The sequence below is a fragment of the Chiloscyllium plagiosum genome, chromosome 15 (assembly GCF_004010195.1).
Source record: "Chiloscyllium plagiosum isolate BGI_BamShark_2017 chromosome 15, ASM401019v2, whole genome shotgun sequence".
Lineage (NCBI taxonomy): Eukaryota > Metazoa > Chordata > Chondrichthyes > Orectolobiformes > Hemiscylliidae > Chiloscyllium > Chiloscyllium plagiosum.
In genome coordinates, this window is record NC_057724.1 from 194275 (window position 1) to 221452 (window position 27178).

Below are 27178 nucleotides of genomic sequence, written 5' to 3' on the forward strand. Positions count from 1 at the left end.
TCAGAATAAAGTTTGTTACAACAATGTATACAGTTCCATCAAGACTTTTATACTTGAGGCTTTGTTATACTTTTCATTATCTCAACAGAAAAATCAGAACCAAGGGTTGGTACAGCTCTGCCAGCAATTAGAACCTGACTTAATCTATGAGTGTTAAGAAAAATGGATCTGCCATCATAGCATTAAGATTTCCACTGAGAATAGTACAGAGTACAGAGCACAGATCCACTCCCCAGCTGCACAGAATGCAGGTGCACGTCAATCTCTTTGGGTGATAACGCACACAGGAAAAACTTACCACAGTATAAAACTACACAGTTATTTTTAAAAATATTTAACAGAATCAGGGGCAGCTGGCTAATTACTTTATTCAAAAAAGCAATGTCTAACATTTCAAAGTTCTATCTCTGTTTTCTAACATGCATTACACAATTAACACAGCATGTCATCCTCTTCACTTTCAAACAAAAATACCTACATTTGACAATGACTTGTCAGATTTAGTACATGACTTCTCCACAGAATAAGCACAAATTAAAGTTGTGAACCAGTGCCACTTGTAGCCTGTTTAAAATTACTATTGTTTCATTTCAAATTGTAAGACACTGGGATCTAACAGTTGACTACAGATGTCTCCACACTCGAGCCAGGTTCCACCATGTTTGGTAGTAAATTATGTCCCAAAGTTTCTGTACAATGATTTTGCTACTGGGTAAGTAAAGCTAGAAACCAGAATATCAAAATTGTGACTATCTGACCCCTACCACGGCCTCATGTCCCTATTTTTCTTGGCACATCTGGCCTTCTGGACACTCCCTCCCTCCTTCAGCAGCTTTTCAAGCACTTCTGCCTCAAGACTTGATGTCTGCTCCATTTCCCGATCTTTCCCACAATATAACCCGTTGTCGAGTGTTTATCATATTAACATTTTATAGAAATGAAAGACATGAGGTAATTATCCCAGATGGTGGAGGAAATAAGAGGGTACAGTATACAGATAAACATCAACACACAACATTCAACCCTTTATTCCAAGTTGTATATCTCAGCTCCCAAGCCACAAGGAAATTCGAGGTGGATTCAGTGTCTTGTCACCAGAATGACAGAATATTTCAGATACACTGTGCAGCTTCTAACAGTTAATATCACTGACAGAAGTCCAGAAAGCAGGGCCAGCCCTTGACATAACAACTTGTCAGAGGGACAGAGCAAGATGTTTGCTCGGTCTATAAAAAAGGACACACTGCTCGCACCAGGTTACTAAACAATAATTTAATTGAGTGCAAAAACAGAAATTGCTGGAAAATCTCAGCAGGTCTGGCAACATCTGTGGAGAGAAATTAGAGCTAACGTTTCAGTTCCAGTAGTCCTTCTTCAGACCTCAGTTTTGCCTCACTCAACATTCCCAGGACGAGTCACAATCTGGTACTTGATAAAGCTTTTCAACCATCGCATACATTTCCGAAAAATTAGAACAGATTTTGCTTTTCCTAACAAAAGCAGAACTGAAGGGCCACTGAACCAGAAATGTTAACTCTGCTTTCTCTCCACAGAAGCTGCCCAATCTGCCGAGAGTTTTCAGCATTTTCTGTTTTTGTTTCTGACTTCCAGAATCCACAGTACTTTTGGTTTTTGTTTGTTTTTCCTAACCCTGGTTGAGTGGAGGTGGCTATGTGGAACAAAATGGAGTACATTACTGTCTATGAAAACCTCTCAGCAATATAGATATAACTTTGGCTGTGGCGTCCACAAATACATTTTCATTTAAAATTACATTGCAACAATCCCTAAACAAAATTAATTGGGTCATCTATAAAGGTTTAACAAAATGAGACGGCTCACTTGGGGGCAAAAGTGCTACCTGATAACTTTGGATCACGTGAAGCTTAGAATTTATTTATTTACATATCTTCAATTGTTACAAATTAAAGGTTTATGGCAATTTATCAATTATGTGGGGACAATTTAAAAATCCATAATTTCACCATTCATAACCTGAAAATAGATATCATACATTAGTTTATATCAGGAGAAAGTGAGGACTGCAGATGCTGGAGCTCAGAGTCAAGAGTGCAGTGTTGGAAAAGCACAGCAGGTCAGGCAGCATCCAAAGACTGATGAAGGACTTGTGCCCAAAACGTCGATTCTCCTGCTCCTTGGATGCTGCCTGACCTGTTGTGCTTTTCCAGCACGACACATTAGTTTATATTACTCACTGCTGAAAATTGCATTTTTAACAAAATAACATGCACAAATTAAAATGCATGCATATTACTCGTACAAATCCATTTATCAATGGCACCTCATTCATTTGCAATAGAAAAACTGCAAGACAAATTCTGACTTCTCCAGAAATGTTTAGATGAGGGATTTCTACAGCATTCCCAACACAAACTCTCTGATCAGAATTAAACAGATAAAACAGAAGCATATACTTGTCCTTCTACACGTCTAATTCTACCTTCTAATCCCAATAGTCAACCCAACCACTAAGCAAACAATCTAGCCAAACCAAACTATCTTGTTAATTAGGTCGCCACATTAACAGGATTTTTTTCTTGCATTAAGTCTTTTAATTATTCCCTAAAAACGCAAGGTCCCTTGGACCATGTAAGGAAATACTTAGCTGCAAACCACTGCACTGGAAGAATCACAAGTATAACTGGGATTTGCTCTTACTCAGAGTCATACATCATAGAAACAGGCCCTTTGACCCACCCCGAGGCAAATAAACCTGCGAATGGGAGTAATAAGCTGATTGGGACAAAGCGTCCTGGGGCTTTGAGAGGGCTCAATTTATGATATTTTTGTTTGGTCTTTTCACACAGTGACAGGCTGATCTAATTAGTTGAGTGATCTGACATAGTCACATCAGTATTGATCATTATTATTCAGGTTAACATTGACCAGCAGAATATGCAGGTCACTACTGATCGGGGACATTCGGGTCGATGTTGATCAGGGACATGTTACAGAAAGCACAAGAATCATTCACTCGGTGATGTTGAAAATATTGAAATGATTAATATTCTGGCACTCGCTGTTTCCGAGAATGTCTGCACTCAAACTGCAGCTTCCGCCCACCAATGAAACTAAACAGCTAAAAACAGCCGGAACCCAGGGCTGGGGCCCGAGACTATGAGGCCGAGGGCCGGGGACCGAGCCTGCTCTGGAGCAGCGGCACGGAGTCTCTATCATAGGCCAGGTAGATACCTCTGTGGGCGTCAGGGCCCAAATCCCGGTATACGTTCAGAAAGGGGAAAGAAGAGAGCAAAAAGAGTGAAGCCACCTACCTGCCGTTTGTCACCAACTGCACTCCCGCTGCAGCCCGCACCCGCAGTTCAACAGCAAAAATCAGAGCGAGACTGCGAATGGGGTGGGCGGGGTCAGGAGAGAGGGGAGGGGCGGGGATAAATGTGGGGCGTGGACAGAGGCGGAGCGTCGCCAGGAGGGTTGACGACGTTTGCGTGATAGGTCGATGACGTAAGAAACGGGTGGTGCCGAAATGTTAGGGCGGGATCGATGGCAAGATGTCACGGGTTACGGGAGGGGAGTGCGGAAAGTGGCCATTGTTCATATCCAGGGGTCAGCGGCGTAAAGGGGCGGGGCGTATTATGCAGAGCGTTACGCAAAACGGCCTGATCTGGGCGTGAGAGCTGGGCTGATGAGGCATATCACATGGAGACAGGGCAACCGGGGTATGGGCGGGTACAAGTTCTGCGGAGGGATACGCCCTGTGAATGGGACCTGGGGAGGGATATGTACTGCGGAGAAAGGGCTGAATAGAGGGATAGGGCCGCCTGGGCTCTGTGGAAGGATATGTACAGTCAGGCAGCCGCTGAGAGTGGGTGACCCTGTCGAAGGGTGAGTCCTGTGGGTAGGTTGGGCCTGTCGCATCTGCAGTGGGGCTCTTAAATCTTTGAGAGTCCAAATGCTGCTACAGTATGCTTCCTATTACTGTTAGAGCTGAAAATGTGTTGCTGGAAAAGCGCAGCAGGTCAGGCAGCATCCAGGGAACATGAGCCCTTCTTTGCCCGAAACGTCGATTCTCCTGTTCCCTGGATGCTGCCGGACCTGCTGCGCTTTTCCAGCAACACATTTTCAGCTCTGCAGTCCTCACTTTCTCCTATTCCTATTAGTTAGTTCTCTTGTTTGACCTTAATCAGGAAATGACCATACTCGTCCTCTGGGTATTTGTAATGGGTGGGTAGAGTGGTGACTATTACAGACAGCAGGTATGTAATGTTCTCCTGTGAAGATCGTGGAAGGTAATTGAGTTTGGACCAGCTACTGACCAGCAATTTTCTGTGTGTGATACTGAAACAGTGAAAATAGGAGGAGCAGGAATTTGGGGGGGGGTCTTTAAGCCTGCTTCTCTATTGATAATGGACAACGGTGATCCTTAAACACAATAGCCTGTTACTAAATCTACATTACCTTCATTGGTCACATAAAGGCCTTCAACCTTGTGAGCAGACAGCCTGTTCAAAATCCTCATCAGCATTGGTTGTTCCCAGACACTCCTCAGGATAGTTCAGTCATTCCAGATGGACCTGAAGGGCATCATTCAGTTTGGTGGCTCTTTTGCAGAGACCTTCAACATTCGCAGTGGTGTAAACAGGGCTGTGTATTTGCACCCACCCTATTTGGAATCTTCTGTGCACAGCATTAGAACATTAATTAATGGTGTCTGTTTCCACACCAATTGGGAGAGGAGGCTGAAGGCTAAAACCAAGGTTCATGAAGTGAACGATGTGTTGCCAGTACCTCGTCATCTGCAAACACTTGGAAGAGCAACTGCAACAGCTCACGGACAGTTTCTTAAGAGCCAGCCAGGACTTCAGCTTGACCATGATCTTGGAGAAGACCAATCTGTCAGGACAAGTCATTGAGCACCTCCCTCCAATCACTATGAATAACTACAAAGAACATTTACAGCACCGGAACAGGCCTGTGGCCCTCCAAGCCTGAGTCGATCCAACTGCACTGTCTAAGCCCGTTGCCCAATTCCTAAGCATCAATATTCCTCTGCTCCCTACCTACTCATGCATCTGTCCAAACATATCTTAAATGAATCTACCATACCTGCCTCTACTACCTCTGCTGGCAACGCGTTCCAGGCACCTACCACCCTCTGTATCAAGTACTTGCCACGTATATCCCCCTTAACCTTTTCACCTCTCACCTTGAAAGTGTGACCTCTTGCTATTGAATCCTTCACCCTAGGAAAAAGCTTATCTCTGTCTATACCCTTCATGATTTTGTAGACCTCAAATGAGGCCCCCTCAATCTCACTTTTCGTAATGAAAAACAATCCTAATCTACTCAACTTTTCTTCATAGCTAGCACCTTCCATACCAGATAACATCCTCGTAAATCTTCTCTGCACCGCGTCCCCGTCTTTTTGGTAATGTGGTGACCAGAACTGTACACAGTATTCTAAATGCGGCCGAAGCAAAGTCTTGTACAATTTTAACATGACCTGCCAGCTCTTATACACCTGTCCGATGAAGGCAAGCATACCAAATGCCTTCTTGTCTACTCTATCCACCTGTGTAGCCATCTTCAGGGTACGATGGACCGATCTCCCAGATCTCTCTGCTCATCAACTTTTCCCAAGGGTCTTCCATTTACGGTATAGTTCGCTCTAGAATTAGACCTCACGTTTGCATGGATTGAACTCCATCTGCAACTTCTCCACCCAACTCTCTAACCTGGTCCAGCACCGCTCCCGAGCACAAAGCGCGCGAGCCCTTGCTCCCAACCGGGTCCAACCCTGTGCCCCAGTACAAAGTGGCGAGCCCCCAACCCCGCCCCCCGACCCGCTCCAACCCCAACACAAAGCACGTGAACCCCCGCCCCCAACACAGCCCCATGTCCACCCCCAGCCCCTCTCCGGGCCATCTGGACTGCACACCAACAACATGCTGCTGCTGCTGCCTTTGTGGGGTAAGTCTCCAAATAGCGCCCAGACACACAGCCACAGACACAACTTTTTATTTTTGACAGGTTCCATGTTTGCCCTGTACAGGATAATGTTGGAGAGATTATTCCTGGGAGGGTGGGGGGGTGGTTTGTTAGGGTACACCCCTGTGTAGAACTCCAGGGAAAGTGTGAGGAGAGAGAAAGGGAGGGAGGTCGATCATTTGGAGACGGTGCCTGTTTAATCACTGTAAACATCACTGCTGGAAACACATCTTTGATGTAATGTTTCTATCGGGACCTTGAGATCTCCTTCGGATAATCCGATTTTCGGATAATTGGTATTCGGATAATCGAGTTTCCTCTGTAAATTCTCCTGTATTCTTTGACAGTCCCATATAGTTTCTGCTGCTCCACCAATCTTCGTGTCATCTGCAAACTTGCTGATCAGATGAACAATGCCTTCTTCCAAATCACTTATGTACATTACAGACAACAGTGGCCCCAGCACTGATCCCTGTGGAACACCACTGGTCACCTTTCTCCATTTCAAGAAATTCCCTTCAACTACTATTCTCTCCTGTTGCTCAACCAGTTCTTTATCCACCTAGCTAAAACACCCTGCACATCACGTGACTTCACTTTCTCCATTAATTTACCATGGGGAACCTTATCAAACGCCTTACTAAAGTCCATGTATATGACATCTACAGCCCTTCTTTGATCTATCAACTTGGTCACTTGCTCAAAGACCTCCATTAAGTTGGTAAGGCACGATCTCACCCGCACAAAACCATGTTGCCTATCACTGATAAGCCCATTCTTTTCCAAATATAAATAGCTTTTATCCTTCAGTACCTTCTCCAGCAACTTTCCCACCACTGATGTCAGGTTCACTGGTCTGTAGGTACCTGGAATATCCTTATCTTTCTTGTACAGGTGGACAACATAAGCAGCCCTTCAGTCCTCCGGCAACTCACCTGTGTTTAAGGATACTACAAAGATATCTGTCAGAGCCCCAGCTTTTCCTCTCTCACCTCCCTCAGCAACCTGGGATAGATCCCATCCAGTCCTGGGGATTTGTCTACCTTAATATCCTTTAGTTACCCAACATATCTTATTTGTCTACCTTAATATCCTTTAGTTACCTTCCTTATGTCAACATGATCCAGAATAAACAAACTTCTATCTAATCTCAGCATTCATCACCTCCCGTTCCTCAGTGAACACTGATACAAAGTAATCATTGAGAATCTCACCCATTTTCTCAGGTTCGACACACAACCTTCCTTCCTTATCCCTTAGTGGACCAATGCTTTCTCTGGTTACCCTCTTGCTTCTTATATAAGAATAAAAGGTGTTGTATAAGGTGAAGGTAGTCCAGGGGTTTTGCACACCTTGGCTCCACCATCACAGCAGTCTCACCCTAGATTCAGTTCAACAGAAGGATCGGATGAACAGCCTCAACATTCATCAGGCTAATAGAGTAAGGGAGAACAGAAATCTAATGGCGCGAATCAAGGTTGCAGTCTACAGGGCCTGCATCCTCAGCACACTGCTTTATGGCAGTGAGACCTGGAGCCTGTACTCCAGACAGAAGTGACGTCTCAACACCTTCCACTTCCGCAGCTTGAGATGCATGTGGACTGACCGGGTCACCAATGAGGTCCTGGCCCGTGCCCAGCCTCTTCACCATGCTCCAACAATGTCGTCTCCGCTGGCTGGGCCACATACATCGCATATCAGATGGGAGGATCCCGAAAGACCTGGTGTACAGGGAATTGGCCTCCAGCAAGAGAGTAAAGGGCGGTCTCCATCTTCATTTCAAAGATGTCTGCAAGAGAGAGGATATAAAAGTAGCACTTTGTGTCTGATTCAGGAATGGACAGTCACAGTTTTGGTGCTTTGATCCATTCAGTTTTCACTTGCAATCACATTACTGGAGCTGTCAGGATTACTTGTAGTAGATAAAGTTATTTTTCTTCAACGCTGCTGCCTTCTCCTCTTGGTTGGTGGAGAATCTTTATTCTCTGCTGTGCTTTTTCACTGAGGAATTCAGATTTTTTTCGGAACTCTTCACTTGTTCCCAGTCAGACCCAGATTCTGAAGACACCACTTTCACTTGTCGATGCCTTCTGGATCTAGATGCCTTCACTATGGAATTGTATGATTTTGACTTCATCTTTGCCAGGGTCTGTGCACGACTGGAGCCCTTTTGACAATTAGATTCATCACCATCAGATCCAGAGATTTCTGGTTGATCAGTCAAGCTGGGGTTCTTTTTCTCTTGCCACTGTTGGAATTTCAGCGTTAGGTTCTTTAAGTCAGAAACAAAGTCACTTCGAATTAAACTTAATGCCTTGTCCAGCTGGGTTTTGTTTACAGAAATCACACGTTTCATTGTTTGATAATGATCATAGATATTCATAAGTTCCTCCAAAACATCAATGGAAACGAGTTCAGACACCAAGTTAGATCTCTCCCGGAGATTATCGTTAATAGTAATACTGGGCATTTTTCTCCTCTTCTTATTGTAAGTCAGGAATATTGGCATGATGTGAAACGGTAGGCTTTGTCATGTAAGAGTTTTTTCAGAACATAAATGGCATCAAAATGTTCTGCTTTCACCATTTCTTCTTGGCAACTTAGCACCTCCTCCCAATCTTTCAGTGCCATCCTTTTCTTTTGGCTGACAAAGCTGGATATAATAAAGTTCATAAAGAAGGTTATAAGCCCCCAAAATGGATCAGTGTGTGCGTGGAAGGGGGGGGGGAAGGAGAAGAGAAGTTCTGAATTGCCAAGGTTAATGCTTCTCTGCTGAACTTCCTGCCATTACTTTACCCATTTTTCCATAAAAGATAGTGGCAAACGTCATGTACCTCCAGAGTGCAGAGAATTCCTCATAGCGCACACTTTGAGTCTATTGGAAATGCAACAGCAGTCTCTCAAAGTCATTCTTCAATCCCACTGTCAATGACATGATTTTTGCAACGTCTTGAGTCACAGATAGACTATTTTTCAAACCAACAGTGAGATGTGACTGGAAAATCTTGTTCAGTCAGTGAATAGCTGAACCACACAGAGCACAAATTTCAATTAGGGCAGGTGACCAAGGTGTCAGTGGGGGAGCACTTTGGGGCCAACAACCATAATTCTATTAGGATTTAAAATAGTGATGGAAAAGGATAGACCAGATCTAAAAGTTGAAGTTCTAAACTGGAGAAAGGCCAATTTTAATGGTATTAGGCAAGAACTTTTGAAAGCTGATTGGAGGTAGATGTTCACAGGTAAAGGGGCGGCTGGAAAATGGTAAGCCTTCAGAAAAGAGATAACGAGAATCCAGAGAAAGTATATTCCTGTTAGGGTGAAAGGAAAGGCTGGTAAGTATAGGGAATGCTGGATGATTAAAGAAATTGAGGGTTTGGTTAAGAAAAAGAAGCAAGCATATGTCAAGTATAGACAGGATAGATCAGTGAATCCTTAGAAGAGTGTAAAGGCAGTAGGAGTATACTTAAGAGGGAAATCAGGAGGGCAAAAGGGGACATGAGATAGCTTTGGCAAATAGAATTAAGGAGAATGCAAAAGGTTTTTACAAATACATTAAGGACAAAAGGGTAACTAGGGAAAAAATAGGGCCCCTCAAAGATCAGCAAGGTGGCCTTTGTGTGGAGCCACAAAAAAATGGGGGAAGATACTAAATGAATATTTTGCATCAGTATTTACTGTGGAAAAGGATATAGACTCTAGGGAAATAGATGGTGACACCTTGAAAAATGTCCATATTACATAGGAGGAAGTGCGGGATGTCTTGAAACGTACAAAGGTGGATAAATCTCCAGGACCTGATCAAGTGTACCCTAGAACTCCGTAGTAAGCTAGAAAAGTGATTGCTGGGCCGCTTATTGAGATATTTGTATCATCGATATTCACAGGTGAGATGCTGGAAGACTGAAGGTGGGCTAACGTGGTGCCACTGTTTAAGAAGGGTAGTAAGGACAAGCCAGGGAACTATAGACCAGTGAGCCTGATGTTGGTGGTGGGCAAGTTGTTGGAGGGAATCCAGAGGGACATGTATTTGGAAAGGAAAGAACTGATTAGGGATAGTCAACAAGGTTTTGTGGGTGGGAAATCATGTCTCACAAACTTGATTGAGTTTTTTGAAGAAGTAACAAAAAAGATTAATGAGGGCAGAGCAGTAGATGTGATCTATATGGACTTCAGTAAGGCGTTCGACAAGGTTCTCCATGGGAGACTGGTTAGCAAGGTTAGATCTCACGGAATACAAGGAGAACTTGCCATTTGGATACAGAACTGGTTCAAAGACAGAGGGTGGTGGTGGAGGATTGTTTTTTAGACTGGAGGCCTGTGACCAGTGGAGTGCCACAAGGATCAGTGCTGGGTCCTCTACTTTTTGTCATTTATATAAATGAACATTAGGTATAGTTAGTAAGTTTGCAGATGACACCAAAATTGGAGGTGTAGTGGATGGTTAAGGAGGTTACCTCAGATTACAACAAGATCTTGACCAGATAGGCCAATGGGCTGAGAAGTGGCAGATGGAGTTTAGTTCAGATAAATGTGAGGTGCTGCATTTTGGGAAAGCAAATCTTAGCAGGACTTATACACTTAATGGTAAGGTCGTGGGGAATGTTGCTGACTAAAGAGTGCAGGTACATAGCTCCTTGAAAGTGGAGTGGCAGATAGATAGGATAGTGATGAAGCGTTTAATATGCTTTCCTTTATTGATCAGAGTATTGAGTACAGGAGTTGGGAGGTCATGTCGCAGCTGTACAGGACATTGGTTAGGCCACTGTTGGAATATTGTGTACAATTCTGGTCTCCTTCCTATCGGAAACTTGAAAGGGTTCAGAAAAGATTGACAAGGATGTTGCCAGGTTTGGAGGTTTTGAGCTATAGGGAGAAGCTGAACAGGCATGGGGTTGTTTTCCCTGGAGCGTCGGAGGTTGAGAGTGACGTTATAGAGGTTTACAAAATCATGAGGGGCATGGATAGGATAAATAGTCTTTTCCCTGGGGTCGGTGAGTCCAGAACTAGAGGGCATAGGTTTAAAGTGAGAGGGGAAAGATATAAAAGAGACCTATGGGGCAACTTTTTCTCAGAGGGTGGCACATGTATGGAATGAGCTGCCTGGGGAAGTGGTGGAGGCGGGTACAATTGCAACATTTAAGAGGCATTTGGATGGGTATACGAATAGGAAGGGTTTGGAGGGATATGGGCCGGTTGCTGGCAGGTGGGACTAGATTGGGTTGGGATATCTGGTCGGCATGGATGGATTGGACCGAAGGGTCTGTTCCCGTGCTGTACATCTCTATGATTCTATGACTCTATAAAGCTTGTAAATACTGTGGTAGGATGAATGTGGGATTGAATTATTTAGTGCTGGAGCATTGCAGATGCTGGAATTAATTTCCCAAGATTAAATGCTCAATACCAGGTTGAAGTTTGTTTTTTTGAAAAAAAGGCTGGTACTTTGGAACAAGCTTCACTTCATTCTAGTGTCAAATTATGAAATTGAACTCATTGGATTTAAACTACAACTCTGATGTTGGTGTGTTAAGTAAACATGCTTTAACCCAAGTACCATTGTCCAGTTTGATGATGGAACAAAGAGATACACCACATTAGACAGTTGTACCTGCCTTCGTAAATTTTGGCTTTAACATGAGCACTAAATTTGAGGTGTCCACTAAATTTAAGCTACTGTATGATGGCAAACTGGAGTGTGAATGTATCTTTGTCAGTTTCTGGTATATCAGATATGCCAAACACATTGTTTGTGATGTAATTTACCATTCAGAGTTTTGGCCAATTTATTGAGTGCTATATGGTAAAAACATAAAAATTATTCCAGTGTACAAACTGAAATGATGTCTGCACACTGCTCAAGCACTAAGAGGAGGCAAGACCATCCATGCCAGACTTGATACCCTAACTTGGTTTCTCTCTTCACAAATGCTGCTAGACCAGAACTTTGCTGGCATTTTCTGTTTGCTTTAGGCACGGGAGTGCACTGTTTAGAGATCTATACTCTCTAATCAGATGGTTCACACTGCAGCACAGCAAGTAAACTCACTTACTTGTACATAAACTTTGACTTTCAGTCCCTTAGTGGAGACAGAGCTGGGCTACAAGATAAAACTAGTTAACTGATTTTGGCAGTGGTTCACAAAGCATGATCTGTGGATCACCACAGTCAAAACTATAAGAAAAAAGACTTGAACTTTCATCCTCACCACTCATGTGAATTCCAACCAGCTGGACTCCCACATGCTCAACATGATTTATAAAAGCCAAAGCCTTTATGCAGATGATGTTCTCCTTTTTCTTAGTAATCCTTTGATGTCCGTGCCCCGCCTGATCCAAGTTTTTAATTTATTTAGTGCATTCTCAAGTTACAAAATTAATTTCTCAAAATCGGAGGCAATGCTGATGGGTGGTCTCGCTAGTAAGTCCCACTTATTGGACGGATTTCATTTTCCCTTTTGGTGGTCTCTGGAGGATTTTTTATATTTAAGTATTTTTATCATCCCAATATTTGGTCAGCTGTGCAAGGTCAATTTTGTGCATCTCCTGGAAAGGATAAGGCAGGACCTTCAATGTTGGGGGGGATCTTCCAATTTCTTGGCTAGGTAGAATATCTTTAATTAAAATGAATGTCTTGCCCCGCCTCTTCTACCCTATGAGAATGCTCCCAGTGATGCTGACAAGGCCGGCACTGCGCAAATTATATGGTTGGCTTGGTTCTTTCATCTGGAATCATAGACGGCCCCTCATTAATTTAAGAAGCTGCAGCTTCCACAAGCAAGGGGAGGGCTGGATTTTCCAGACTTTAGGAAGTATCAGCTGAGTTCTCTATTAAGCTACATAGCCGATTGGGTCTAGTCTGACCTGCAATCAATCTGGCTGGACATTGAGGCTTCTCAAGCAAAGTGTCCTCTTATTAGGTGAATTGGCCATGCTAAATTGCCCATAGTATTAGGTGAAAGGGTAAATGTAGGGGAATGGGTCTGAGTGGGTTTGCTTCGGCGGGTCAGTGTGAACTTGCTGGGCCGAAGGGCCTGTTTCCACACTGTAAGTAATCTAATCTAATCTCTTATTTTTAGAGAAGATGAAAGTCATTATGGATCATTGTAAAAACCCTATAGTATTAAACACAATTAAAGCCCGGAAGATAATGAGGCAAAACAAGGGTAATTCACATAAAACCTCCCCTTATACTCCTATAGTGGGGGCATGGGGTTTTCAACCGGGGCTCACAGATGTCACATTTAAATCCTGGAGGTCCAGGGGTATCTCCTGTTTAGGGGATCTGTTTGATGAGGGGGTCATGATGTCTTTTGAACAGCTGCACCAGAAATACTTCCAAATTCGAGATTACATACAGAAGACGACTATGTTATTAGATAGCCTTCATAAATCAGATAGGAACGAGTGTTGTGGCCCATGGTTTTACCCTCGGTCAGCACTCTATCATTTGTTACATAATGAAGTTTTGGAAGACATGGAACGATTGCTTAGAACATGGTATCAGGAATTGGGGTTGGAAATATCCACAGAAATGTGGGACGACATCTGGGAAAATGCCAGAAAAATCTCCACCTGTAATAGAACCCAAGCTATTCAGTTAAAGATACTCCATAGGACTCGTATTGTACCGGAATGATTGGAGATACTCCTCCTTAAACTTTGCCAATGTGTCCCAAATGTAAAATAGAGGTGGGCACACTCACACACTGCTTATAGATATGTCATAAGATCTGCAAATATTGGGTCAGAGTAGCAAATGCTTTGACAGAAATTAGAGTAGATCTAATCTTGCCTTCCTTGGATGTGCACGTGAGGAAATTATTTTCCATTCTCTCCTTTTGTGCAAGGAAAAATATCGTAGTAAACTGGGTAACTGAGGGCCCTCCAGGACTTTCGAATTGGTATAGGTTGGTCATGGAATGTATTCCCCTTGACTTCCTTACAAATATGGTGCACCAAAAAACTGAATTATTCTATAAAATATGGCAGACCTTTCTGAATTATATAGATACAGATATTTCGGCCATTTTGTCAAGGGTTTTCATCTAGTTGTGTAGCGGTTCTGGCTGGTCCGGGGGCCCTTGGGGGGAGGAATCCCGCATGAATACCGGTTTTATTATGACTTGATGTTAATTCGTTCCGAGCATGTACTTCACTATTTAATTATTATGTTATCCTTTTTTTTTTCCTCAAGTAATGTAAGATATTTTATTATACGCTCTGATTAGTTATAGGTTAGATTAGTAGTTAGTTGAGTTTTGTTTTCTCCTTTCATTTTATTTATCTCTTCTTTTTGTCTGTTAGGTTTTGGTTATTATTTATTTAATATTTAATTATATATTGTTTGTATTTGTGTGTATCATTTTGTAAGTTTGTAAAAACATGTTAAATTTTCAATAAAAATATCTATTTAAAAAAAGAGCCAAAGAACATAGTCTTACATCGAGAGTTACGTTACTGTTTGTTTTATTAAACTAACATAGATGTATGTGTTAGTTTTTCAAATTAGTGACTTTTTAAAAAAACAATATTCCAAATAAACCTGTCTTGCAATACTAATATCCAAGGTGAAAATGTCTTTATGTTGTTAAAACATTAAGTAATTTGTCTGTATTTAAAAATTAATTCACAAATTGTATATACTCGTGAAAAAGCAATGAAAATACTCAATTTCCATATTTTCCCAGTAATTCTAACAAATTTCGTTTTGTGGTGGAAAGTGAAAATGTTTGGGGTGGGACTAATTGGTGGTCTGCAGATCTTTTAGGTGTTTCAATGACGCAGACAAAGATGTTCAAGAACCATTGGAATATAAACAAACTCATCAACTTCAAAAGCTCTTGCATCATAAAATATTTAAATGTGGATTCTAAGTAGGACCACAAGCATAATTCATATAGAACAATCCTACCCCTCAAGTGCAGAAACCATCTGACTGACAATAGAAATAACAATCAAGCAGCCAAGAATGCCATCTGGATCTGTGAGATGAATATGAACACTGCTGAGGAGTAGAGATGACATTCAATTCCAAATCATGGTTGAAAACATGAGTGGAATAAAACCTCAGCATCATTGATTAAAAAAACGTCTACCCATGATTCATACCCAATTACCTCTGCTGGAGAATCTTTGAGTGAAACCTCGGCCAAGGGCCAAAGATACACTCCCTGACAATTGTATGAACTCTTCCTTATTCTACACTCAAGTGGAAATATCATCTATAAAACTGTATATTAAAGCAGTTTAATAAGTACCATAAAAACTGTAGATTGATCCAATTCTGAAATTGTTGTTTTAGTTAATTAGGAATATTGTATAGTCCCAGAGGACCTCAGCACTGTCCTCTCATTAGAGAGACATGACTGGTGGTGGTGGTTTAATTGGACGGTGACCATGCCTCAGGCAAAGGATGAGATTGAGTGGGAGAATCCTTCCTCGTAACCCCACTTGGTGTGGTAATTAGTAATAAGCAATACAATTCAAAGATTATTGTATTTTCCAAGCATTTATTCAGATCATGTAAATGTATAGTAAAGTAATTGAGTTATATAAACACAGGATACTGAAAAGGTTTTCTGAAGAAACCCATATAAAGCATGAAAATTGTATATTCTTACAGCAAAATAAGTTGCCCTCAATATCTTGGTCCTGTAATGAAGAATGTTTTGTGTGCTTGTATCAGTAACATCAAAATCCCAAATATAGCCAACATGCAATACTGTGTTCATGGAGACCGTAGTCAAGTGAAAAAACTGATTTATGAAATTGATTGAACATCAAACATCCCTCATCAGGCTACAGCTTGGACCAGTTAAGCATCAAAAAATTTACCTCAACATTAATCCCCAGCATACCACCCTTCAAACCCCGTTATATCTTTCTGAGATGACTGTCCAATTAATATGTTGCCGACAAGGTTTCATAAGGAAATGGGCTGTTGAGACTATCCAAACTAACTTAACTTTAGCCTCTTGACAACAGACAAGAGAAAGATGACTTGCATTCCCAACCCAGCTGAATGCAAACTTACATTCTAAAGAAGATTCTAAATTAGCTGGTGATGTCTGAAGGGTTTAGGTGAAACATACCAAATCAAAAGCTGTATCTTCAGTACAATTTACAACAAAAATACTAGATGGTGAGGAAAGAATTAGTGAGGCAGACATTGTTACTTCAGGCCTGTGGGTAGATAAGAGGCTGTCATTAAGTAACCTCAAAATTGCATTGCAGTTCTGACCATTCTACAACCAATGTAATACATATATTCCATAATTCGATGGGATATTTAGTGCTCATAATGGTGTTGGTACTACCATCTGTTTAGTTTCTTTATCTCCATCGATGTCAGCTGATGTAACTCAGAGCACCAATACTTTTTTCAATTTCTGCTAGTTTGTTCAGGAGCTGGTTCACTTTGATCTCATTCAACTCCAAGCAGAGAAATTCCGATTCCTAAGATATAAAAAAGAAAGACACTGAGTGATGATCATTATTAAATAAAAGGATTAAATATCAATCACTGGACATTTATTTGCTTTACTGCTTTCATCATTAGGGAAGCAACTATACTGGAATCACACAAGACAAGATTTCAGATATCTGAAGTCATTTGTAAGAGCTGAGACTATTCAAATTTTACCTCCACAAATTTCAGTCAGGACAACTGGGTAATGATTGTAAATTGTGGACAATTTCTCTCAGAGGCTTGGAAGCTACTAAGGAAGATACAAGGAGGAATAGGGCATTCACCCCATCAAACCTGCTCTGCCAAACAATACAATCATGGCTGATCACTATTCCAGTGCCTTGGTTTTTACATTATTATGCTGATATACCTTCACATCAATGGCATTTAGAAGTCTGCCATCTCTATTTTAAAAAATAGCAAATGGTGGAATTTGAAATCAATAAAAGAAAATCAGGAATTAATGGTTCAAGATCAACGATGGCATAAGCCAACAACACCCTCATCCCAATGTACAAAACAGAGATACTGAATTCCAAAAATTCATAATTCTCTGTGTAAATAAAGTCTCCTTTAGTCAGTCCTAAATGGCCTCCCTGTATTTTTAAATTGTGTCCCCTAGTTCTACACTCCCAAACTTGAGAAACCTCTTCGCCTGTCTATTCCTTTAAGTTTCAATCAGATCACCTCTCGTGCTTTAAAACTCTATGGAGTACAAGCCCAGCATGAATTTCTTCAGGTACAATCTAAACAAATTCCTATACAATTGAAGCAATCATTACTCTTGCACTCAAGTCTTCTTGCAATTAAGTCTAGCATTTCATTAATCTCCCTAACAGCTTGCTACACCTAGTGCCTTCAGTGTCTTATCAACAAGGTCACCCAAGTCTCTTGGTACATCTGCACTTTCCAACCTCTCACTATTTAAGAAATACTGTGCACACCTGTTCCTCGTACCAAAGGGGATAACCTTCCTTTTTTTCCCCACATTATATTCCATTTGCCATGTCCCTGCCCACTCAGTAAATCTGTCCAAATACACTTGAAGCCACTTGACATTCCCCTCACAACACATTTACACCTAGCTTTATGTCACCTCTAAACTTGAAATTATTACATTTGATCTCTACATCCAAATCATTGATGTGTTGTGAATAGCTGGAGCCTGAGCACTGATCCTTGTGCTACTCCACAAGTCAGTCTACCAACACGAGAACAGAATTCACTTATTCCACCTGGTTTTCCATCGGTTAGCCAATCCTTAATCTATGCCATTAGATGACCTCCCTTCCCATGTCCTTTAATTTATTGACCAACCTCCCATAGTATACTTTTATCACAATGGATTTTTCATGCAGTGCAGCTATTTTTAAAACAAAATTGCCACTTTCTAAAGGCTACTAAGTTTTCTTAAATAAAAGTGACAACAATAGAGTCAATTGATGCTTTCACCCAAGTAAACAGCAGGAGAGCCCACGGCAAGATGACAAATCTCCTGACACTGCTGTAGTGTAACAATCTCATCATTGCTGCAGAACTAAAACAAGCTGCAAGCAACACAGATTTATTCACACAGCGATCACTAGAATAAATAGCGGAATGATTGAACAGGGATATTTTATAAAACACCCACACTCAATCAAAATCAGAGGTAAAATTTGTCTGAGCCGAAAGAAAACCCAGGATGAAAAATGTGAACAAATTAAACAAATACAATTTATTTTCCATAAATCAGTAGGACTCCTTATTTTACAGAACACAGTGATCAGAGCACAATGTTCAGCACAGATTAAATAAACAAATTTGTACTCTTAAAGCTATTAGCTGCAAATCGTCCACACACACTAGTCAAGAAACCTAATTTAACAAGTTACATTTATATTGTACCTTTAACAGAGAAAAAAATCTCAAAAGGTGTTTGAATATATTAATAGAAGCTAAGCTAAAAAGTAATATTTTGACACGTTTGGTTAAAGAGTTGGCCTGAGGAAATTTTTAAGGGGGAGGGAGTGTGGTGAAGGAAAGATTTGGGGAGGGAATTCCACAGCGTAGAGCTGAAGTCAATACAGCTGTTGAGGCTGAAGTAACAGGGTTGCACAGAAGGAGAACTGGAGGATCAGACAGTTTGGAAAAGGGTTCCATGAGGGTGAGGGGAGAAGCCAGGAAGAGTATAAGAGTAGGAGCGATGGGTGAGGAAGACATGGCACGAGAGATTGTTGAGAATTGTAGCAGAATTGTGTTTTAGCTAGGATTTCAATTACAGGATGTTCCCAAACATCTCAACATTTATATACTTAAGATTCCAAAAAGTTTTTTCCTGAAATTTCACACAACAGGATAAACTTCCCCTTTGATAATATGCACAGAATATTCAGTGAAACTTACTTAATAAACCTTTTACTCTATTAGAATGCATGATATTCAAGGACTAAACATTTTTATCTTTAACACCTGTTATAGGGATAATGCTAGAAGCTGTTATTAAAGAAGTTAGAGCTGGGCACTTGGATAAGATCAAGGTAATCAGCCAAAGTCGACATGGTTTTTTGGAAGCAAAATCATGTCTGACCAATCTGTTGGAGGTCTTCGAAGAGGTAACATGCTGTTGATAAAGGCTTGATGGGCTGTATCTCTATTTTCAAAAAGCATTTGATAAAGGTGCCAGGTCAAAGGTTACTGTGGAAAATAAAAGTTTTTGGTGTAAGGGGTAGAAGACTGACTGGCTAACAGGAAGCTGCCATTAGACGCAAATGTGTCTTTTTTCCGGTTGCAAGTTGTGTGCCACAGGGATCTGTGCTGGAACCTCAATTATTTACAATTTTACAGAGGCTGAGGGTTGACCTTATAGAGATTCATAAAATCATGAGGGCATGGATAGGGTTAATAGACAAAATCTTTTCCCTGGTGTGGGGGAGTCCAGTACTAGAGAGCAAAGGTTTAGGGGGAAGAGGGAAAAGATAATAAAAGGAACATGAGGAGCAATTTTTCCCCGCACACAGCATGATGAGTGTATGGAATGAGCTGCCAAACGAAGTGGTGGAGGTTGGTACAACTGCAACATTTAAAAGGCATCTGGATGGGTATACAAATAGGAAGGATTTGGAGCGAAATGGGCCAAGTGCTGGCAAACAGGACTAGATTAAGTAAGGATATCTGGTCGGCATGGGTGTGTTGGACCAAAGGATCTGTTTCTGTGCTGTACCTCTCTCGGACTCTATTCTACGGTTCTAAAAAACAATCTGAGAATGTTGCTTGAAGTGCTACATGCAAAACAATATCAAATCAAACCAGAAATTTTCACTTTGCTCATGGCTGTAATTACTCCCTTCGGTGAAGGGATGAGAGACAAAGCATCTCCTTCAATGAGGTTATGCAGTTCTTGGCTTTTCTTCCCGCAGAAAAGGTTATAACAACACACTCTAAAAGGTCTGGAGTTGTAGGGTTTTTAGGGCTAATTTGATAATAGCTAACAGAGACTGCCTCAGGCAGAAGGCTTTCATGTACAATGAAAGGAGATTGGCCAGTTCTCCAAGCTCAGCTTTTCTGGTTGCTTTTAAAGTAGTAGTGTGAAGAAAGGCAAATGGACCTAAAGAAGCAAGTTCAGGCTGGTACTCTCTCTCTCTGACTTCTACCCTGTAGCAGCTTGTGTTTGATTTTATCTTTTGTGCCAAGGGGTATTTATGGGGATTGTTGGAAGTATTTGGAACAGCATAATTAATTGGGATAGTCTGTTGGGTTTCCAGATAGGATAAGTTATTTGATATTTGGCTTTCTGTTGTTTGTGTTTCATTTAGTAATCTTGTAAATAAATTATGTTTTGTTTAAAATGATAAAAAAGAAAAGCTGAGCAGGGAGAACTGGCCACTCCCCCTTTCATTGCTCCCGTGTTTTATGTAAAAAAAAACTTAAAGCCTTCTGCCTGAGGCAGTCTGTTAAGCTATTATCAAGTTGGCCCTAAAACCCTTCACCTCCAGACTTTTCAGACTCTGCGTAATTCATGGCCTCTCTGAAAAGAGCCAAGGACTGCATAACCTTAGAAAAGGAGTGGCTTCGTCACAGATGGAAGGCATGGTTGCCAAACTTGCTGGAGACACAGGGATAGGTTGGAAATTAAGTCACAAAGAAGACACAAGGTGGTTACAAAAAAAAAAGGTGAGGGCAAAAGTGCAGTAAAGGAATAAAGTGTCGATTCATTTCTGCACTTTTGAAAAAAACAACTTTGTTTAAATTGTTTAGAAACTTTTAATAACTTGCACAATAGTCATGTTGTTTGAGTCACATTGCAAGACTTTAGGAAGAAAACTAATATGACGATTAGCACCATGACTGACACTGATGGAGGATGGGACTAATGTTATTAATTTGGTCATCTCCCACATCATGGTGACTGAAAATACAACTGCCTCTGTGATTTGGTTCAAGCTCTCGAGTCAAATTCATATGGCACGGAAACAGACCCTTCAGTCCAACTTGCCCATGCCAACAAAGTTTCCCAAACTAAACAAGTCCTACTTGCCTACGTTTGGCCCATATCTCTCTAAACCAGTCCTGTCCATGTACCTGTCCAAATGTCTATTAAATGTTGTAACTGAACCTGCCACCAGGCATTCAGGGTTCAGGCTGTAGGTGGTCAAATTACATTTTTGACTGTTAGCCAGGAAATACAGGTCAAAAACAAAGGAAATACTCAACTGGTCCAGCAGCGACAGTCAAAGATCCCTTCCTTTGGACTACTGTGGAATTCATAGGCTGATGAACCAATCACTGATTCTGCAAACTTTGCCTGCACTGTTGAGTATTTACAGAAGCTTTTGCTTTTGTTTTGAGATTTCAACTCCCTTGGTATTTTATCTGTGCTTACATTAAGCAGTTTAATTGTTTTGGATGTAGGTGTGCTCGCTGAGCTGGAAGGTTAGTTTGCTCAGTGAGCAAACCTACATCCAGAACCTCAACCCGAGCTGTAAATCTTATCAAAACTCACTAGTTTAATTCTTTATTAGTGGGTTCAACAATTCTGCATAAAAGCCCCACACTGTAATTCCACTTTAAGGTCCACGTTCCCAATACAAAACTATAACACTAAATTTGGATGGACTCTACTCTACAGACAGAAACACCTACTGCAAGCAGAGCTTGTCACAAATATGATTTTGGTTTCTATCCATGGAATTTAGCCAATGTTTGAGGAAGACCGATCTTTTCCAAGAAGCTAATCAAAACTCATTGCTATCCAGCAGTGGTTGAGAGAAGAATAAACAGCTAACAATATTGGGAATCATCAACCTTTCAGATTGTTGCTTTAGCCAGGGATGCTGTTACACTTTAAATAGTGTTATTTTTAATAACAAGGAGTCTTGTTATGTATGTGCCCTCATTGAGCAAAGGCTCTTGAATAATAATTGCAATAGTGAAGTAGATTTACATAATCAGCCTACACTGCATGATGATCCCACAATTCCTGGGTAAAAAGTTTAGGATTTGTGTCTTAGACTCAAAATATCCTTTGCAAAGGAGATATTTGTCAACTGCATGGGGCTTTTATATCAAATAAGGGAAATGAACACATTTTCATTCACATTTGAATCATGAAATGTTGGCTTCAGTGTACAGTAGACAGTGAGATATGCACTAGCAGTACATGATTAAATATACAGCACCTGTGACCTTTTACTTAGTGTACAAATTTCTGTCATTAATCCAGGAGCGAGGCAAAGGGAGTCTTATCTTTATTGCGAGGTGAAATATTTGATTTTGGCAGGTCACCAATTCAATAGATTTGTTAGAAGCTGAGAAAACATTCATCAGGGTCCAAACAGCTGTAGCTACACTTTGGCTTGGGATTTGAATACATGGTCACATGAATAAGAAGTGAATGATTTATTATCTATGCTATCATGTTACAACCATAAGTGAAGTATTATAACTGCTATGGCAATGTGGCAAGTTCGAAAGAGTATCATTTGTCTCTTGCACTTCTGAATCAAGAATAATACAGGACAGGAAGAAGCCATTCAGCCCATTATGCCTGTGCCTCATTTGAACTGATCAGCACTCCTTTGATCTTGCCCTATTGCCCAATACTTGTCACCTCCTTAAAGTAGTTATCCAAATCTCTTTTGAAAGTTACAATTGAACCTAATGCTCTTCCAGATTTGTGCATTCCATATCTAAACAACTCACTGGCTACATGAGTTCTGAAGGAAACATATTGGACTTAGCCCTGTTTCTCTCTCCACAGACCTGCTTTTGTTCTGAATTGTGTGCAATTTTATTTCTCACATTGTCAAATAACCAGAGGCAATCATTTTGAAGTCCTGTTCCAGTTACCAATCCATTTGCTAGTAGAAACTGTTACTTAGGACTCACGCTATCAAGATACTTCCTAGTTTTAAACACCTCTATCCAATCTGAAGAAAAACATGTTATGGTTAGATTCCTGGGATGAGAAGGCTAACATTTGACAAAGGACTGAGTGAATTGGTCGATAATGTATTGAGTTTGGGGAATGAGAAGTGATTTTATTGAAGCATTCAAGACTGAAGGGGCTTGACAGGCAATGCAGAGGTCTAGGAAATCTAGGTTACAGGATCACATTCAGGAAAAAGACTTTGATCATTCAGTGAGACAAGGAGAATTTTTTTTACTCTGAGGGTTATGAATCTTTGAAATTCTGCATCCCAGATGATTATGACACTCAATCCTTGAATATATTCAAGTTACAACAGACAAGTTTGGCCTCTCAGGGATTTAAGGGATAAATTCAGAGCACGCTGAAGTGGAGGCAGCAATAAAAGGTTTGAGAACATGATGATACAGATTTAAGGCAATTTCTAAACAAAAAAAAAGGCAAGGAGAAACCAAGTGATTGGGTTCCAGGAACACAGAAACAAGAAAAGGCCAACCTTTGAACCTGTTCCACTATTTAATGAGATCATGGCTGATCTGTGGCCTAACTGCATATACCTGCCTTTGGCCCATGTCCCTTAATCCCTTTACTTCATTTGTATCACCCAGATTTAAAAGTAACAACCGATCGAGGATCAATTGCTGTTTGTGGAAGAGAGTTCGAAACATCTGTCACCCTTTGTGTGTAGAAGTACTTCCTAACGCGTCTCCTGAATGGTATGGCCCTAATTCTCAGATTATGCCCCCAGTCCTAGAATCTCCGATGAGTAGGAATAATTGATCTTTACCCACGTTTCCTGTTAATATCTGGAAGACTGCTATCAGATCACCCCATAACTTCGAAATCAGCGGGGAAATCAGAGGGAAAATCATCCGAATTTGTCCTAATCTCTCCTCAGAATGTAAATTCAGGTGTCATTGTTATAAACCTCACACTGTACTCCCTCCAAGACCTATATGTCCTTCCTCAGATGTGGTGCCCAGATCTTCTCTCAGTAAACCAAGCTGGGTCTTACCAGGGTTTTATGCTGGGACAGCAAAATTTCTGCATCCTTATACTCCAGTCCTCTAGATATAAAAGGCAGTATTCTGCTAGCTTTCCTGTTTAGTTTCTGCACCTATTCATAGCATTTCAAAGTTTACACATCTGAACCCAAAGTATCTGTTTTTGGGCATCCACTTTATTTAACTTCATAACATCTAGGGTTAACCTGATCTACCCTTTTGCAGTCCAAAATGGATAAGCCCACACTTACATACACTAAAATCCATCTGCCACATTTTTGCTGATTCACCTGGTCTAATATCCTTTGCAACTCGATGCTATGTATACTGTCTATAATCCTGCCTATCTTGGGCATCAGCAAATTTGGCTACATGGCATTTTAAATTTGCTGATGGAATACACTTTCATTAAACCTACCTGTGTCACATTCCAATGGAGGTACTCAAGAGGGAATTGGAATATCTGGAAAGGAAGAATATGCACAGGGAAATAGCAAAGTGAGGATGAGAGTAGCACTAGTCAAAATGCTTCTTCATGAAGTATGATGAGCCAATTGCCTCCTTCTGTGCTATAACAATTCTATGAATTAGTGCTGATAAATGGATTACGAATCACGAATTGGATTAGAGCCCTCCACAATCACCTGATGAAGGAGCGTCGCTCCGAAAGCTACTGTGCTTCCAATTAAACCTGTTGGACTATAACCTGGTGTTGTGTTATTTTTAACTTCAAGTATGGCATTCAGAATTAGACACAATACTCCACCCTCGGACAATCTAATGCTTTATAAAAATTCAAAATACCCTCCTTGATCTTTTATTCCATCCCTCAATTATTAAGACCAAGGATGCAGTATGCTTTATTAACTACTCCCTCAATTATGGAGTTCAACCATGTCAAGTGTGAAGTTGTCCATTTTGGAAGTACAAATAAGAATGCGGAATACAGGGTTAACGGTGGGGTTCTTAGTGAGGTGGAGGAGCAGAGGGATCTTGGAGTCTATGTTCATAGATCTTTGAAAGTTGCTACTCAGGTGGATAGAGCTTGTAAGAAGGCCTATGGTGTATTAGCGTTCATTAGCAGAGGGATTGAATTCAAGAGTCGTGAAGTGATGTTGCAGCTGTACAGGACCTTGGTTAGGCCACATTTGGAGTACTGTGTGCAGTTCTGGTCGCCTCACTTTAGGAAAGATGTGGAAGCTTTGGAGAGGGTGCAGAGAAGATTTACCAGGATGTTGCCTGAAATGGAGAATAGGTCGTACGAGGATAGGCTGAGAGTGCAAGGCCTTTTCACGTTGGAACGGTGAAGGATGAGGGGTGACTTGATAGAGGTTTATAAGATGATCAGAGGCATAGATAGAGTAGACAGTCAGAAACTTTTTCCCCGGGTACAACAGAGTGTTACAAGGGGACATAAATTTAAGGTGAAGGGTGGAAGGTATGGGGGGATGTCAGGGGTAGGTTCTTTACCCAGGGAGTGGTGGGGGCATGGAATGCGCTGCCTGTGGGAGTGGCAGAGTCAGAATCATTGGCGACCTTTAAGCGGCAATTGCATAGGTACATGGATGGGTGCTTATGCTAGGACAAATGTTCGGCAAAACATCGTGGGCTGAAGGGCCTGTTCTGTGCTGTATTGTTCTATGTTCTATGTTCTAATTTAAACTATCACCTGTAATGACAATGCACACATACCCCCCCAGATCCTTTTGCTCCTGCATCCCCTTTGAAGTTTCACCTTTTATTTATACTGTCTCTCCATGTTCTTCTTACCAAATTGAAACAAATCACCACTTTTAGATGCAGAGAACTTCACCTGCAATCTGTTTGCCCATTCAGCCAACTTGTCTTTACCCTTTTGAAATCCGACACTAGTTAAGAAACACTTTTTCCAACCTGCATCCCTCCTCTTCACCCATCAACTCCTTGACTCATCACAAGCAATTTTTCACCTCTGACTACATCTTGTGTTCTGGATTCCGAACAGATCTGGAATGTCAGTACTTCAATCGTCTTGCCACAGCAGGACCAGGTGATGTTCATATTTAAGATTGAGGTCAAGATTATCAATCTCCCATTACGATAGGCAAATGAAAAGACAGACTTTCAAATTAACAAACAATGAAATTCACAACTGATTTTGGAGGAACTGTTGGGCGAAGTTCACAGCACAGAAGCAGATAGGTGTATTGTTGTTTTAAGGGTGTCCAACAGAAAGTCTGCAGTAGTGAGTAGAGTGGTTTTTTTCTTGATTATAGGCTTTTCAAGGTATATTTTAAGTTTAATCAAGAGACATAAGTCATAATCAGTAATTTAACCTGGGGCAGTGTTTGTAGAGGAATAAGACGGTGTTATTTTCTGGGTCGGTAGATTGTGAAGAAGCAAAAATGGTCTTTAGTAGAGTGATATGCGCTTCTTGTTAGATGTGGGAGTTTAACGAGAGTTTAAGGATTATAGCAGATTATATCTGCCAAAAATGCTGTTGGTTGCGAATCTTAGCAGATCAAATGGATCAGTTGGAGAGACAGTTAGAAGCGATAAGGAATTTGCAACAGCAACAGTATGTGATGGATAGCTTTTATAGGAAATGGGGAAAGTCTCAGATACAGTCACATAGATGGGTTAACTCCAGGAAAGGTAAGAGAGATAGGCAGCTAGTGCAGGAGTCTTTTGAGGCGACATCCATTTCAAACAGGTATGCAGTTTTGGAAAACGTAGGAGGTATCGGAGTCTCAGAGGAACATAGCACGACCAGCCAAGTTTCTCGTACTGAGACTGGTTCTAATGCAACGAGGGGTACGTCGGGTTACAAGAGATCAATCTTGTTCGGGGATTCCCCAGTCCGAGGTACATACAGGCATTTCTGTGGCCAGCAGCGAAAAAGCAGAATGGTGTGTTGCTTCCCTGGTGTCAGGATCAAGGATGTCTCAGAGATGGTGCAGAACGTTCTCACAGGGGAGAGGGGCCAGCAAGAGGTCACTGTTCCACATTAGAACCAACGACAGAGGAAGGGAAAAGGTTGAGACTCTGGAGGGAGATTGCAGAGAATTTGGCAGGAATTTAAAAAGAAGGTCCTCGTGAGTAGTAATATCTGGATTATTCCCGGTGCTACGAGCTAGTGAGGGCAGGAATAGGAGGATAGAGCATGAATGCATGGCTGAGGAGCTGGTGTATGGGAGAAGGATTCACATTTTTGGATCATTGGAATCTCTTTTGGGGTAGAAGTGACCTGTACAAGAAGGACAGATTGCACCAAAATTGGATGGGGACTAATATACTGGCAGTGAAATTTGCTAGAACTGCTTGGGAGGATTTAAACTAGTAAGGTGGGGG

At 41.2% G+C, this 27178-nt stretch overlaps 2 protein-coding genes across 6 annotated transcripts in view; both read right to left on the reverse strand.

Moving 5' to 3' along the window:
- Positions 1 to 3835, reverse strand: part of b3gnt2a (UDP-GlcNAc:betaGal beta-1,3-N-acetylglucosaminyltransferase 2a) — a 53809-nt gene extending 49974 nt beyond the window's left edge. For 2 of the 3 annotated variants that reach the window (XM_043704237.1, XM_043704236.1), the window contains exon 1: positions 3294 to 3835. The gene's annotated coding sequence lies outside the window, so the exon portion shown is untranslated. The remainder of the gene's footprint in view (positions 1 to 3293) is intronic. The other variant, XM_043704235.1, reaches the window with a different exon arrangement.
- A 12013-nt stretch (positions 3836 to 15848) lies between these two features.
- commd1 (copper metabolism (Murr1) domain containing 1) overlaps positions 15849 to 27178 on the reverse strand; it is a 108658-nt gene continuing 97328 nt past the window's right edge. For 2 of the 3 annotated variants that reach the window (XM_043704241.1, XM_043704240.1), the window contains exon 3: positions 15849 to 16425. In XM_043704241.1, the coding sequence (XP_043560176.1) occupies positions 16394 to 16425 (32 nt within the window). In that variant the 3' untranslated portion in view covers positions 15849 to 16393. Of the gene's footprint in view, positions 16426 to 24266; positions 24312 to 27178 lie in introns of all 3 variants that reach the window. The other variant, XM_043704238.1, reaches the window with a different exon arrangement.